The sequence below is a fragment of the Corylus avellana genome, chromosome ca1 (genome assembly GCF_901000735.1).
Source record: "Corylus avellana chromosome ca1, CavTom2PMs-1.0".
Lineage (NCBI taxonomy): Eukaryota > Viridiplantae > Streptophyta > Magnoliopsida > Fagales > Betulaceae > Corylus > Corylus avellana.
The window spans coordinates 15647383-15663852 of record NC_081541.1 but is presented as its reverse complement, the minus strand read 5'-3'; the positions used below and the strand labels follow the sequence as shown (position 1 = coordinate 15663852).

At 33.7% G+C, this 16470-nt stretch overlaps 3 protein-coding genes across 3 annotated transcripts; all 3 read left to right on the top strand.

Annotated features, from left to right (window-relative positions):
- Positions 1 to 516: 516 nt before the first annotated feature.
- On the top strand, positions 517 to 6605 carry LOC132162989 (nuclear poly(A) polymerase 3). Its single transcript, XM_059573194.1, has 10 exons — positions 517 to 884; positions 1139 to 1216; positions 2066 to 2173; positions 2692 to 2754; positions 2837 to 2998; positions 3268 to 3381; positions 4283 to 4345; positions 4469 to 4774; positions 4986 to 5150; positions 6187 to 6605. The coding sequence occupies exons 1-10, from the start codon at positions 669 to 671 to the stop codon at positions 6574 to 6576; spliced, it is 1665 nt and encodes a 554-aa protein (XP_059429177.1). The 5' UTR covers positions 517 to 668; the 3' UTR covers positions 6577 to 6605.
- Positions 6606 to 9247: 2642 nt separating this feature from the next.
- LOC132167936 (cell wall / vacuolar inhibitor of fructosidase 1-like) lies at positions 9248 to 9917 on the top strand. The gene has a single exon (XM_059578984.1). It carries the CDS (start codon positions 9302 to 9304, stop codon positions 9809 to 9811), a length of 510 nt encoding a protein of 169 aa, XP_059434967.1. The 5' UTR covers positions 9248 to 9301; the 3' UTR covers positions 9812 to 9917.
- Positions 9918 to 15647: 5730 nt separating this feature from the next.
- LOC132167201 (cell wall / vacuolar inhibitor of fructosidase 1-like) lies at positions 15648 to 16466 on the top strand. Its single transcript, XM_059578109.1, has one exon. The coding sequence runs from the start codon at positions 15744 to 15746 to the stop codon at positions 16302 to 16304; it is 561 nt and encodes a 186-aa protein (XP_059434092.1). The 5' UTR covers positions 15648 to 15743; the 3' UTR covers positions 16305 to 16466.
- Positions 16467 to 16470: the final 4 nt, after the last annotated feature.

Below are 16470 nucleotides of genomic sequence, written 5' to 3'. Positions count from 1 at the left end.
AATATAATTTTTTTAATGTTTTTAATTTTTTTAAAATATATATATTTTTTAATTTTTTAATTAGATATATGAACGTGTGTCGAGATTTTATGGGCACTGACATGGATTTTCATCAATTTTTGGACAGATTGAGGTATCATTTTCATCTTTATCCATAATTGAGGTATCTAAGTGTGATACGAAACAAAATAAAGTAGTTAAACCAAATAGGGCAAAATATTATTTAACCCTAAATTAAATTGGACCGACAAATTTAAAAACATGAGCCACCAGCCACTTGCATAAAGCCACGTAAAGAAGCCTATTTATTTATTTATTTTTCTGTTAAAAGTGGCCCATTTCTTGTACACCTTGGAAGAATGAAAGCAAAGAGGACACTTGACCAACAAGAAGAAGCCACTTTGCACCATGAGGATCCTTACACGTGTCTCATAATATAAAACTCCAGCCACACACACCCCTCTGTCTCTCTCTCTCTCTGTTAAAAGGCAGAATTTGAATTCCAAAACTTTCCCATTTCCCCCGGATTTCGATTTCTGTCTCTGCATTTCCATATCTCTGGAAAATCTTTTCTTTTGTTTCCTAAGAAAACAAAAAAAAGAAAAAGAAAAAGAAAACACCAGAATCGTTTTCTTTATACTCTAAAACAGATTTTGGTGTCCGCGTGTATGGCAGCGCATACTTACCACAACCAAAACGGCGTCATTTTTGTGCCTCTTCACCAGTTGACAGCTTCTTTCCCATCCGTGAAACCCAACCTCGTCTTGGCCCCTCAACCATTTGTGCCCTTAAAACCTAGTGTTCCACAGGCCCTTGCTCCGTACAACCCACCGGTGCTGGCTCTGGCTCGAATGGACGAGGAAAGGTCAATCTCTCTGTTTCAGGTATATTTTTCTTTCTACATTTTCTTTTGGGTGGCTTTGATTTTTTCTTTGGATTGCAAATTTTGAAATATTTTCTTAATGCTTTGTGGGTTTATGTTATTGGGTTTCAATCTTTTTGGTAGTTCATGGTCTGTCTACATTTTGTCGTTCTTGGGTGGCTTTAATTTTCTCTTTGGAGTGCAAATTTTGTGAATTATTCGTTACTTTTTGGTGGATTTATATGTTAATGGGTTTCGTTTTTTTTTTTTGGGTAGTTCATGGTTGATGAAGGACTCGTGTTATCTCCGGAAGAGGAAGAGAAGAGGAGGAATATCATTTTAAAGCTCAAACAGGTTTTCTTCGATTCAGAAATATGTTCTTTTTTGTTATATACGTGTATATGTATTTGTATATGCATATGTAAATATAAGGGATTTCAGTAGCATTATGTGCCATTTGCATTACAAAGGGTGAGCTTCTTTTAATTTATATGACCAGCCTCTGCATGAATATTGTCAAGAATGGGGCAATATCAGGAATTGAAAGTGGTAAAAAATGCCAGGAGAGTATTCAGCATTTCTCTAAGTTTTTGCACTGTACTTGTTAGATCTTTTCTAAGAGTAGGACTAGAATTTAACATCTTTGTGGGGTGTCAGACAAATTATTCTTTTGTTGACTTGTGGGGTGTTTGCAAAATCTTCTGCGAGGACACTGTCCTGATTTAAGGTTCACGGTATAACATGCGGCCTTGTTTGTTAATGGACATGTATAGTGAGTTTTTGGTTTGGAGGTGATTGATGTGATATAAAATAATAGAAGTTTTGAATTTTTTGTATAGAAAAGTGAAAAAGTTTTGTTTTTAGAGTGAATTTTTTGTTTAAATAATAATAAAATGATATGATATAAAAAGTAAGAAGGTTGAAAATTTGAATTTAAAAAAAAAAAAAAAAAAAAAAAAAAATTGAGACTTATGAATTCCTTTGCCAAACAAGGCCGCTAGTTATCTTGTTTATTGGTGGAAATGATTGTCTCTTCCGAGGGTGGCTGCTTGTGTGAGAAGGGTTGTAACTTAGTCGACCATAATGATTAAAAGTTGGTCTCTTTTTTTTCTTTTTTTTTTTTAATTCAGTGATCATGCGCTTTATTAATTTCAGGTCTTGTTTGTCGAGTTAAATATTTTGATGTCTCATACGATTATGCAGATAGTGTTGGCATGGATTAAGAAGGTTGCATGGCAACGCCGATTTCCAAGGGAGCTAATTGCTGCCACCTGTGCCACGATATTGACTTATGGATCATATGGCCTCGGAGTTAGTTCTCTCTTTGTCTCTTTTTGTTTGTGTTTTTTTTCCCCTAACTTGTTGTATACTTTTGCTTACGCTACTAAAACATATAATATGTTGAGTTTATAATAAATTATGAAATCCTCTAATTTGGAGCTGCCTATGTTAGCACTTCTAGAAACTTTTGTATTTTGTTTTGTTTCTAACATATCTAAATAATCTAGTACTTATCAAAAAACATAGAAATAATCTAGTACTTTTAAAGACATTGCCTTTGAGAATAAAAGATTACAAGTAAAATCAAAATTTAATGTGGGAATGAGCTTGTTTTATAATCCTTTCCAAATGCAGTCTTGTCTAGTACTTCAGGAAGATCAGAGGGTTTAAACATATAGACTCAATTCAGTCGATAATTTTCAATGTGGGAGCTCCATAGTAGTATTTTGCATTTTGGTAGAGATCAACTTTTTATGTTACCACTGATGCTATATATATTTCTAAATGCCTCTTATCAACTTATAATTGTACTTTTTAAATGTATTCAGGTCCATGGTTTGGAATCCGATATTGATGCTTTATGTGTTGGTCCTTCCTTTGCCACGATGGCAGTAAGTCCCTTTTGCCTGCTTATTATATCTTGATTTTGAGTGGCATAATTGCCTAAATTTTCAATGAATGTGACTAATGCAGGAGGACTTTTTTGTCGTTCTGTACAACATGCTTAAAAGCAGACCTGAAGTATCAGAGATCTACTGTGTAAAGGATGCAAAAGTTCCTCTAATGCGGTTTAAATTTGATGGGATCTCAGTTGATCTTCCGTATGCACAACTGCAAGTATTATCTGTTCCTGAAGTGAGTGCTGAGACTATGCAACTATTGAACTTGATGCGTACCGCTGCTATCTTCAGAAACATTTTATACATTTTCAGATTTCCATTTCTAACTTTTTCTTTTGAAGTATTTACTTGCATGTGTCTGGTAACATGGTGTCTATTTTGTGTTTGATATCATTTCACCATTTTGCCTTAAATATGTTTTTGTAGTCTTCATATTATCAATAAAGCTTTTCTGCTTCAATATTGATTGTGGAAATTGTGACCTGCTGAGCTTGTGAACTGCAGAACGTGGATATACTAAATCCATTCTTTCTCGAGGATATTGATGAAATGAGTTGGAAAAGTTTGTCTGGTGTACGTGCTAACAAACGCATTGTTCAGCTTGTTCCAGATTTGGAGGTAAAGGCTGATTTTATGTTTTCTTTTGAAAACTAATTAATTCTCCAATTACTTACCCAGCCAAATGCAAGCCTAGATTGACATTCTATTTCTTGAGCAATTTGTAATTGTATTTTGAGGACAATTTTCAATAGAATTTATTGTTGAGGAGTAAATTTGTAATACAACTGTTGGTATCTGCCACTTGATTTTGTGCCAATGTGTCTCCATATTAATGTTGCACCAGTAGGATTGATATATTTACTGGGAAACACCATGTATTGAGGTTTTGACAATGGATTATTTCTGGGAAAATAGGAAATGTTTGGCATTGATGGATTGTCTGATATGATGGAGAGGGCAAACAAGAATGCATGTGTGTGTGTGCGCGCTGTGTGCACATGTATGGATCCCTTCTTATGGAGTATGCTGACTTGGAAGCCATATGGGATCCCATAGTGTATTTGAGAGGCTATAGTTATCAGTATCTGTGTGAGGCTTCCTTTTTGTTATGCATATGGGTTGCTTTTTTGTGGTTGATGGGGAGTGGGGTCGACAAGGATATCACTATATTGTGAGATATGATGGAGAGGGCAAACAAGAATGCATGTGTGTGTGTGTGCACGCTGTGTGCACATGTATGGATCCCTTCGTTTGGAGTATGCTGACTTGGAGGCCATATGGGATCCAATAGAGTATTTGAGAGGCTATAGTTATTAGTATCTGTGTGAGGCTCCCTTCCCTTTTTGTTATGCATATGGGTTGCTTGTTTGTGGTTGATAGAGTGGGGTTGACAAGGATATCACTATATTGTGAGATACTTTTAATCTAAAACAATCTTTGCAGGAATTTTTGAGATTCTAATTTCTTTATATTCTGTATAATTTGTTCTAAATCTCATGTACATACTGATGCATTTCAGAATTTCCAATCAATGTTGCGATGTGTTAAATTATGGGCAAAAAGGCGAGGAGTATACGGTAATGTAAGTATGTGTTGCCTGCTGGTGTTTCTTATTCATGCTTTTCTTTTATGTATTATGTGAGCTTTCTTGGGCATGTCACTTTTCAGCGAGTGATGAATCTGAGTATTTTTGTGTTGATTGCAGTTGCTTGGATTCTTGGGAGGAGTTCATCTGGCAATTCTTGCGGCATATGTTTGTCAAAAGCATCCAAATGCTACCTTAAATACTCTTATTATGAACTTCTTCCAAACTTTTGCGTTTTGGCCTTGGCCTGCTCCAGTAATTCTGCAAGATGGAATGTTGCCAACAACTGGAGATGCCACTGAGACACGGTCCCTAATGCCCATTCAGCTACCGTGTAGTCCACATGAATATTGCCATTCCAATATCACTAGAAGCACATTCTACAGGATCAGGGCAGAATTTCTCCAAGGCTATGCTATGACTAGGGTATGTTTTGTGGCCTAACTGGGATCAAAATTGTCTCTATTGCTGTTTGACCTCTTGCTAAGCCACTACTTATATTAAAGGATTTCCCAAAATTTGGTGTGCAATTTACTGTGGTATCTCAATAGTTTTGTTTGAACGTTTTAGTTGAAAGTGATACTGAGGCATGAGATAACGTGGGACTTTTTTTTTTGTTCTCTTCCTGGTGTTGCAGGATATTTTGAAGCTGGATTTTGTTTGGGGTAGCATATTTGAGCCTTTTCCATATACAAAGAAGTATACCCGATTTATCAAAATTTATCTCTCGGCTACTAAGAAAGATGAGCTAGGAGATTGGGTAGGTTGGGTGAAATCACGTTTTCGCTGCCTTCTTGTCAAGGTATGTGGCTCATATAGGATGTTCACTGTATTCATATTTATATAGTTGATTTCATAACTTTGGCTAAACTTCTAGGGAAATTGCCCTAAAGGTCCTTGAGTTTTGCCTTTGTGATAGATAAGGAATCGAGTTTCTAATTTTGACAATTAAAGTCCTGTGATTTGCTCGAGTGACAAATAAGTCCCTTTGTTAGAGTTTTTGTTCAATCGTTAACAAAAAACTTGTCACTTGTTATGCTGTCCACATCAAACCAATCAAATGAGACACGTGTATTGAGATACATGTCAGCTTGTCACGTAGGCAATTACGCCAAAAAAGAAACAGAAAAAGAGGGAAAGAAAAAAGAGGGTTGAAGATCCACCTCACACAAGGAGATGGTGGAGGTGAAGGGTGGCTCCTTGTCACTCGAACAAAACTCATGATTTTAATTGTCAAACTTACAAACTCGGGTCCTTATCTGTCACAAAGGCAAAATTCGGACGATAATTTCTCAAAATTCTAGATAAAAGGGATATGGCTTCACCATAAGTGTCTATTTAGTAACGTTTAATTGAAGTCCCTGCTTCTCATGATTATATGGATACATAAAAGTAGAGAAGTCAGGTTCAGTGCATTCATGTTTATAGTTGATGTGATTATTTTGGCCAAAGCACTAAGCATACATGCACATGAGCTGGCATTCTTGTGATTCAGGATATGAACAATCATGTTCTGGGAAATTTCTGGTACACACATTATTTGTGTAGCTGGCCCTTGGTAAAATGGAGTGAGCATATAAAGTTGTTGACAATTTTGAATTAATGTAGAGTGCGTTAAATGTTGTTACCACATGGAACATCTTTGTTTTTTCGCAAATATTTTCGAACTAGTTCATTCTAAATCTTTTCCCTAACTGAAGTACACCGGTGATCTGCCTATCAATCTAAGTTTTCTTCTATCCAGTTAGTAGCTTTAACCACTGACAAATGTCAATATTCTAAAATCTTTTGGTATGGTTTCTTGTCAAAACACAATGTGATTTTATCTGCTGCTGCAGTTGGAGGAGATGCAAGGTTTTTGTGATCCTAACCCTACCGAATATGTAGATGTGGAAGTAACAGAGCCCAATGTTGTGTTCTACTGGGGCTTAAATCCTAGCAGGAGTAGTTACACGGATATAGAGTCTGTTGAAGTGGATTTCATGAAGAATATAAATAATGGCTTTCAAGACCCTCCTGGACGGATGAAACTATCCATTATCCAAGCTTCTCAGGTGCCTAAGAGTGCTCTTCGTGACACTGGAAGTGGGAAGTGGACAAAAGCATGTTGGAAGATCATGGATTACAATCAACGAAGAATACCAATGTATTCACAGCATTTGCCACATTACTTTGTTGGGTATGTGGTAGCTAATGCAGGGCCCGAGTACTCATGTGGTGGGGGTTAGGCTTATCATGTGAACTTTCATTATTCTTTTTTTTTTTGGTGGGGGGGAGGGGGGGGGGGGTCTCCTTTCTGGATATCTTGTTTTGCCTTTGCACAGTTTTCATGAGGATCAAAAGTAGAGTAAAAAGGAGAAATCATAGAAGCTGAAAGTCATGGGTTTTGAGAGAAATTTGAAGAGTGCTTGTAAAGTTGTAAACTCGAAAGATGCATTCCTTGGGTTTTCTTTTTTTACATTTGCCCATTTGAAAATTGTATTCAGAAAAAGAATTAGACTAGTATTTTCAGGTGAAGTAGTTGCTTTTGCTCATATGATTTGTTTGGAGCAAAGTGTAGCTACTGACTACTGACTTCCTTGGGCTTGCGTGCCGAAGACGGTAGCCTTAAATATGTTGCGCTAAGCACCTCCAGACTACGTCAATAGCGGCTACGCTATCTCCATATGTGCCTTTTTCGAAGTTATTAGGCGCGCTTGCTTCTTAGTTTCTCAGCTTTAGAAATGAACGATAAGGACATAATAGGTATATGAATAGAATTATACTTGCGCCATATATATAATCTAATAAAATTGTTGTTTTAAATAAAAGAAATAATAAAATTCATTCTTTTAATCAGCTCTATACAACGATGAATTCTAAATAAGAGAAATGATAATGTTTTTTAACCATATTTTGTTTTTTTTTTTTTTTTTGGAGGGGGCTGAAGCGGGGCCATTGGGTTCGTCATTGTTTGTCTGTAACATCAAAGTTGGATTGGGGTAGCGCGGAAACAACCTGATGCTCTAGGCACGTCATGCGCTAACCTGATGAAGAGTCATGAAACAAGCAACAACTTTCGCGCTAAGGTGCTCATCTACTGCACTCCGGCGCGTAGTGGGAGCGGACTAGCCGCGGACTAGCCATCAGACGAGATCACCACTTCTCTCAGTAATGGACTTCCTTGAATCATTACTTCCTTGAATTCTTCCTTAGCCGAATATCAAGATTAAGTTGTCCCAAAAAAAAAAAAAAAAAAACTCTTTGTAGCTAGAATGAATCATACACCTTTGTAGTCCCCTTCTCCCCTTTAAAAAAAAAAAATTAAAAAAAAAAAAAAAAAGCATACATATATGTTGTTAGGAGTAAACTTATTTCAAAATTAAAATGACAATTTTACTTCCCTAAAAAATCTGTTTTCTTCCTACTCGTTAAATTACCACTAATTTCAAAAGTTTAAACTTATAAGAAGAAGTAAATTTAATTATTTAATTATTACTTTAACATTCTCCCTAACGTGTGTGCTCAACTCTATTTTTAAGGGGTTAGACCTAACACGTGAAATATTTAATTGAAATTTGGTGATTTGACTGAGTCAAGATTCCAACTTAAGACCTTTTGCTTTGATACCATGTTAGAGCATTCACAAAATGGGCTATTTATATTTAGCGTTTCTCTAAAAAATAAAAATCTAGCAAAACTCATGAAAACACCTATTTAACAAGTTTCATTTTTTTACTTTATATTTAACTCTTTAAAAAAAACAAAAAAAAAAACTCTTATCTAATTGGTTTAAGCTTATTTTTTTTTAACCTTTTATCTCTTAGAGCATTCCCAGCAGACTCTTCCTATAAGGGAGTCCGTTCTCTATGTGTAGGAAATATGTTTAAAAAATCGTAAAAAAGGTCCTACAGCAGACTCTCCAAATGAGTCTCAACCATGAGGATCGCTACATTAGATTCCACTATTGCAATCCTTATGATTATTAAAATAAAAAAAAATAATAATTAAAAAAAAAAAGTTTTTCTCTCTTCTCTACTCTCTCCTCTTTCCTCTTGCAATACTTTCTCCTCTCTCCTCTCATATATAATATATAATTTAAAAAAATAAATATTTTAATGATATAGGGAATGATTAAGGGAAGTTATTGTAGTGTATTTTGACATAGGGAAGCAAAATGTAGTTTGAATCATTACATGTAGGGAAAATGATGAGGAAGCTGCTGGAAATGCTCTTAATTGGTTTAAAACTAATAAAATAACAATATTTAATTAGAATGTATAGAGAGTTTGATATTTGACTCATTTTAAAAGTGGTTCTCTAAATTTCTTAAAGTGAATTTTTCTCTTAAAATTTAGGGTAAAGTCCACTTAACCCCCTCAAACTACCACTCCAATGACAATCTACTCCCTAAACTATCAATTACGACAATTTACTCCACAAACTATCAAAAAATGACAATGCACCCCCCAATGCTAGCAAAATGACAAAATTACCCTGATAGAATTTTCAATAAGACAAAAATACCCCTAAAATTTTGAAAAAAAAATAAATAAATAAATTTTAGTATTTTTGTTTTTATTTTAGTAAGGGTAATTTTATCATTTTGTTAAAATTGGGAGTATATTGTCATTATTTTGGTAGTTTGGAGGGGTAAATTGTCGCAATTGATAGTTTGAGGGGTAGATTGTAATTGAGATGGTAGTTTGTAATTGGGATTGTAGTTTGAGAGTAAATTATCATTAGGATGGCAGTTTGAGGAGGTTAAGTGGACTTTACCCTAAAATTTAACTTTTATTTGAAAAGACGATTGTAAATGCTCTTAAATCACTACTTATGTCAAAAGCTAAAGCTTATACGAAGACGTACTTAATCATTATTTTAACGCTCTCCATTTTTATCTTCTATATATTGAAGGTTTCTCTTCCTTTTTTGCTCTATCTTTCAATAATCTTCTCTACTTCCTCTGAAAAAATGAAACTTTTGATGCTCATGATCTTTCTTGTTCATGTCGCGTCAACCCAATGCGCGGCGAAGCCACCGGACGGCGATTTGATTGTGCGAATATGCAGGCAGACACCCTTTTACGATCTCTGCATCTCCTCTCTGAAATCAAAGCCTCAGAGCTCCGGCGCAGACGTCACAGAACTAGCCCTCATAATGGTTGACGTGCTCAAGACCAAGGCCACCGAAACGCTCAACCATATTAACGGCCTTCTTCACGGAAACCCAAAGCTAAAGCAGCCGTTAAGGTCTTGCGCAGACAACTACAGAGCCGTTATAGAGGGCGATGTACCGGTGGCCGTTGAAGCTCTGCAGAAAGGGAATCCTAAATTTGCGGAACAGAGTGCAAATGATGCTGCCAACGAGGCTGGTTCATGTGAAGACGGTTTCTCCGGTGACGGCTCTCCGCTGACTGAAAAGAACAAAGCTGTGCATGATGTCGCTGCTGTGGCTGCAGCCATCGTCAGGAACTTGCTTTAAGCATGAAGTTGTTGGATTTTGTGTCTAGTTGTTCATGGATGTCATGATGAGAATAAAGTACGTTATGTTGTTGTAAGCTTTATATATATATTGTAATGTTATATTTAATATAAAAAAATAGTAATGGTTGATGTAATAAAATCCAAGGCAACTGAAACTGTAAAGCACATGCATTAATGGGCTTCTTCAGGGGAGCCATTAAATCTTTGGAGAAAGATAATCGTGGATTTGCTGAAGAAGGTGCAAATGATGTGAAAATTGTTTATGAACAAAGTTGTGCATGATGTTGATGCTGTGGCTGCAGCAATTGTCCAGACATTGCTTTAAGCTCAAGCAGTACTATTCGAATGTCATGTAATAGTACTGCACTTTCACAATTTTTCTTTAGAAATCAGTTCCTCGAGTTTCACTGATTTGCAACAAGTTTCCATGGTTTTAAAATGTTTTGAGAGCTTCGTGTCGTATGCAAACAAAAAGAAAAAAAATTCAAATTACTCCTTAGTATCAAATTCTGTCAAAGAATTTTGTTAGTGTGCCACATTCTTGCACTGATGAAATCTATCAAGTTTTTTTGACCGACTTTGATAGTAGAGATTAATTATTATTATTATTATTTTTTTTTGGCATTTGACATGGAACTCTCACAACATTTTATAATCACATGGAGCTTATTGCATATCAGTGACATCAAAGGCACTGATTTTGCATTTTTGCCTTTTTGTTTTTATATTATTTTTAAATGAAACTTCAATTTAAACCCATGAACTAGCACACGTTTTGAGAAGACCTCCTAAATTTTAAAAACTCTCAATTTCACCTCCTGAACTTTCAATTTGATGCAATTTACCCATTCGTCAATTTTTAAATGTTAAAAGTGATAAAATAGCTATTATACTCCTGAATTTTTTATAAAAGTCTAAATTTACCCTTTATTTCAAATTAATAAATAAATAAATTTATTATAAAAAAAAAAAAATCACAATGTGACTCACGGTTGGACCATCTTGTAACCCTTTTTTTTCAATTCTTTTTTTTTAAAAAAAAAAAAAATGAAAATCGAAGGGTAATTTTATCTTTTTAGGGGTTTCCGTTAGGGTTTAAAGGCAAAAATTGATGAAGGGGATAAATTGCATCAAATTAAAAATTCGAGGTAAAATTGAGAGTTTTTAAAATTTAAGGAGATTTTCTCAAAACGAGCAGTAGTTCAGAATATCTTTGTGAAATTTTCCTTCATTTTTATTATCTTAGCTTTCTGCCTTCATACGTTTTCATCATATACTTTAGTACAACTAATTGGTTAGAAACTTTTTTGTTTCACCTCTGTTATGCCACATTCTTGCACTTCATCCCATTTTGTTCTTGGGTCATCAATTAAACATTTTCTCAACAACTCCCTCCAAATGCTCCCTGCTTCCTATCTTCCCTCAGCAGAACCAACACAACACTTCTCCTTTGCATCCCCACTTCATCAGTCTCTCTCGACCGTGGTTAAGCAATTTCTAATCATCGAGTTAATGTCCTTATACAAATTCTTAGGCAGTTGGAAGACACCTACTCTATATGTAAGGATTGCTTGAATAACTGCTTTCAATACAATTTTCTTCCCCGTTTGAGATAGGAATTTAACCTTCTAGTTGTTCAGCCTATTTTAAATCCTATTCATTTTTTGTGATTTGGTTTAAAATTGTACTTTTTGTCTACGAAATCGCAATGCCAAACTCACCTTAAAGCTTTTCTAAGAGCACTAGTAACAGCTTCCATATAACTTCTTCCTTTCCCTAAATATAGAGAAAATCTATATATATACATATAAACAAAAAACAAAAAACAAAAAGTTACACGCAACTTTTTTATTGATTCTCTAAACATTGGGAAAACTACGGTGCTACCAGCTTCCCTATCCAATAATTTAATACAAAATATTTCTCTCCCCTGTCTCATATTACGTTAGAATTTTGTAGAAGATATGAGGGTAAATAAAAAATTTGTATTTTGTAAATAAATTTAGATTTTGTTGGGCATTGCAACATCAAGTCATCAACCAAATGGAATGAGAGTAGGATGAAGGTGTAGTATGTAGCTTTACTCTATTATTTATTATTCTTTTTATCATTGGCTATGTTTGGCAAAGGACTTGATAAATGAAGTAGATCAGAACTGTAGACTGTAGTAGATTTGATTGATGTGAGAAAAAAAGTAGTAATGTTTTGTATGAAAAAATGAAAAAAAAAAAAAAAAATTGTTTTATAGTGATTTTTTTATTTGAATAGTAATAAAAAGTGATTGATATAATGTAAAATGTAAGAAGTTGATGTTAATTTTGAGAGGAATAATGTAAGATTTTTTTGGGGGTTTTGAGACTTTGGGTCCTCTTTCTAGTCCAGTTCTTTGGCAAACATAGCCATTATTATATTATTGCCTAACACTCATATTTTCAAGGGAAAAGTCTATACCTCTCTCAAACCGCCACTCAATTGACCATGTCCCCCAAACTTTCAATTGCGATAATGTTCCCCTAAACTACTAAAAAAATTGATAATATCCCACAATGACAGCAAAAAGATAAAAAAATCTTAAAATTTTTTTAATAAGACAAAAATACTCTGATAAATTGAAAAAAAAAAAATAGTTGTATTTTTTCAAAAAATATTTTTATTTCATTTATGGTATTTTTGTCATTAAATGAGACATTAACAATTTTTAGTAGTTTGAGGGAAGACACTATCTCAAATGAAAATTTGGAAGGAACATAGTCAATTAGGTACTAGTTTGAAGGGGTACGCAGTGGCCGAGCTAGGATCTTCTTTTTGTAGGGGCGGGTTGTGGGATTAATAATTAATTAATATAAAATAAATTTATAATTTTTTTTAGTGGTTACCCAAAAATTAACATAAAGACTTTTTTTTTAAAAAAAAAAAAAATTTAAATACTCCAAACAAATTTATTGTATGCCCAATTAATTGCTTTTAATATTTAATTATCTATCCATGCCATGGTATGCAATTATTTTGGAGTTATATTTGTTCATAATAACATCTAATGCCTTTTTCAGTTTATTTCCCTAAAGAAGAGTAAAGTTATTTTAAAATTATTTTTCAAATTTATTGTAGTCTCTACCATATTGATGGTATTTTTTACTTGTTTATTTGTTTTTTTTTTTAAAAAAAATGGAAAAATGTAAAATTAGTCATTGTAGTTTACATGATTTACAATTAGCTCCAAATGGTATCAAAATGAACTCAAAAATCCTTGAGGTATGCCATAAAAATAATTTAGTCATTACAGTCAAATTTCGTTAACTAATTTAATAGATTTCGTTAGTTTGACACCAACTTAAATAAGACAAGTATCACAATTTTATTGGCTCTAACGTTTCACGCTATCAAAATTTGTTAAGTCAATGAACGAAATTTAACTGTAGGGACTAAATTATTTTTTTGGCATACCACAGGGACATTTGAGTTCATTTTTAGACCAAATTACAAATCAAGCAAACCACATAGACTAATTTTATGTTTTTTCCTAAAAATAAATCTAAGCAAACACCAGGAAAGAGGGAAAGGGAAGTTAGTAATTTTACTTCACATTTTGAGAATATATTCTACATTTTCTAATAAATTGTAGTACTCTTTATGGTCCTCAAAAAAAAAAATTTAGAGTAAGAATTAGTGGTCGAATAAGCATTGTGTACAAAAGACTTTTTTTTTTTTTTTAGAAAAATGTTAAAGTCACAACATAAATTCAACTTATGGCCCACTTCTCTCCTACGTGTCATTTTTAAAAAAAAAAAAAAAAAAAAAAATTGATAGAGAGGATTTTGGGATTCTGAAAATTTGAGAAAAAGAAAACAATTTGTTTGGTTTAAAATTCAAATTTTTTTTACACGTAGGAGAGAAATTGGCCATGAGTTGAATTTGTGTTGTGTTCGTATCAAAATTCTTTTCTTTTAAGAGTGGACACTACTGTTGAAATATTCAAAATTCCAGTTGCCATGTGGTGCGTTGACCCCCAAAAAATAAAAGGAAAGTGGGTCTTCGAGACTCTTCTACTCAAAAGAGAGAGAGAGAGAGAGAGAGAGAGAGAGAAACAATGGGAAAAATGTGAGAAAAAGAGGAAAAGTATGAGAAGGAGAGCATGAAGGAGGAGGAGGAAAATAGTAGGGGCAAGAGTTTTTATTTTATTATTCAAAATACAACTTTTTTTTCATTTTAACTATTAATTTTTCACTACACATTTCAACAAGAACATTTATTTTAACTATCTACTCTAATTAAATATTACTTTTCAGTATTATTTTTTTAATTTTTTATCATTTTCTTGTCTTCCCCATAAAAATAGATAAAAGAGAGAAGGAGAGAGAAAATATTAAAAAAATAAAAAGAAAGAAAAAATATAATAAAATATTACTTACAAGTTGATACAGTAACTTGTAAATATGAAAGTTCACTCTAGCAGTAATAGAAAAACCTTTTATTTTACAGTATCTATTGGAGCAAGAAAAGTTAATAAAATAGCTAAATTTAACTAAAATATTAGTTTAAAAACACTGCTAAAAATGTTCTTATATCCACTCCGCCAAGATGAACTTTACCCTATTTTCAAATAAGCATATTAAATGGTAGTCTTTTGTAGTGACAAGGGAAAAAAAACAAAAAAAAAAAATGATGGTAATGATGTTGACATAGATTGTAAGTTGGTGACAGAAATAAAAAAGTAATATTAAAAATGAAAAATTTGGTACATCCAAATTGATTGAACATAAAATAATTAAAGGTTTAGAAAGAGTTTGAGAAAGCGACAATGAAGCCGCAGCGGAAATTTCCTTATCGTTTTGTACTGGAATGGATCGGATCGGAGGGTGTAACAAAACTAATTAATTAGCTCAATCACGAGAATAAGAACTAATTAATTAGCTCAATCACGAGAAACCTTATTGTAAAAGACCAAATATGCAGCAAACTTTGTACACCAATTGGATCTCAAAGATTTTTTGTAACTTCATGTGAAAAGACAACACCCAATTAAAGATTGTTTCTTTTCCTTTCACATGATGCTAATTGTTGGCATTTTTCTAAACTAAATACCGCCAATCAAGGGGCTTAAGAATGGTAGGCGACCACAGAAATATGATGTTTCACTTGATGATCAGTGATGCTTGAGATTCATTACTTTTTTTTCGGAATTTATCGGGGAAAAAGTTACGTGAGCTGTTAAGGGTCTAAAATAAGTTATGTTTCAGCATTTAATTAAGAAGCTACCTCAATAAAACATAAGTTTAGTTGCTTCCTTATTAAATGCTGAAACATGACTTATTTTAAACCCTTAGATGAGATGAATGGTTGAAATTTATGAATTTAAGAATCTCAAATTTAAAAAAAAAAAAAATTAGGGGATCTCAATCTATAAATGACAGAGACGGATTGAGATTCCTTTATATTTTCTAAAATATAAGATTCTTATATTTTAAAATTTGAACAATTCATTTCATCTAATTGTCTAAACAAATGCAAAAGTTTGTGTGTTATCAATGTAATTAATTTTAGTTTTTAATATGTCAAATCCACTTGTCTCGATAACACAAACTTTTGCATTTGTTTAAATAATTAATTAAAATGAATGACTCAGATTTTAGAATATGGGAATCTTATTTTTTAGAAAATACGAGGGGATCCAAATCCGACAAAGACGGGTTCCAACTGGATCTATGCTTATCTCAAAAGGTGAAGCTAATAGAATATTCTAAATGTAAACGCAACTCCATGTTCATACTAGCAAAACTGGGCAAAAGAAACAACCCCATTAATGAGATTACTTTACCATTACTTTATATGCAAACATATGCACACACTTGTCATACGATTGCACACAAACACATCCAACAGAGAGCTCATTTCTCCACACCCTCCAACTCTTTCGCACAGTCCAGTATAATATGAGGAAGAATCCAATCTCTCCATCCTCCATATTTCTTCTTCATGTTCTTCTTCTTCCTATCTTTCTACCATTAACTCAATGCTCCACCATTCGATTGGATGAAAACGAAGACTTGATAGACAAAACATGCAAGCAAACACCTCATTATGATCTCTGCCTCTCATCTCTGCAGTCAAACCCTGAAAGCTCCAATGCAGATGTGAAAGGCCTAGCCAAGATCATGGCTGATGTTCTTTTGTCAAGCGCAACAGATATACAGAATTTCATTGAGGGGCTAATCAAGCAGGCCCCAGAACCAGAACTAGAGAGATCCTTGGCCTTCTGTGCAGAATTGTACATCCCAGTAGTGAAATATACTCTCCCACAAGCAATAGATGCTTTGAGTAATGGTGAGTACAAGTTTGCCAGCTATGGTATTTCAGATGCTGCTAAGGAGGCAATTGCATGTGAAAAGAAGTTCTCTGGCTCAACCAATTCACCCCTATCTGATAGGAACAATCTTGTGGAGAGCCTCTCTGAAGTGGCTACAGCCATTCTCAACATACTGCTCAAGGGTTAGTTCATTGTTTGTTCCTTTATAGGGCTGGCTGAATCTCATGTACTGAAGCTCCTCTGCAATAATTTGTTTAGGACCAAACCTTTCAGATTTCTCATTTCTTGTCTAGATAAATGTACTTTGAAGCAGCAGTTTCAACCATGAATTTGGTATCCTTTGTTGTATTGCA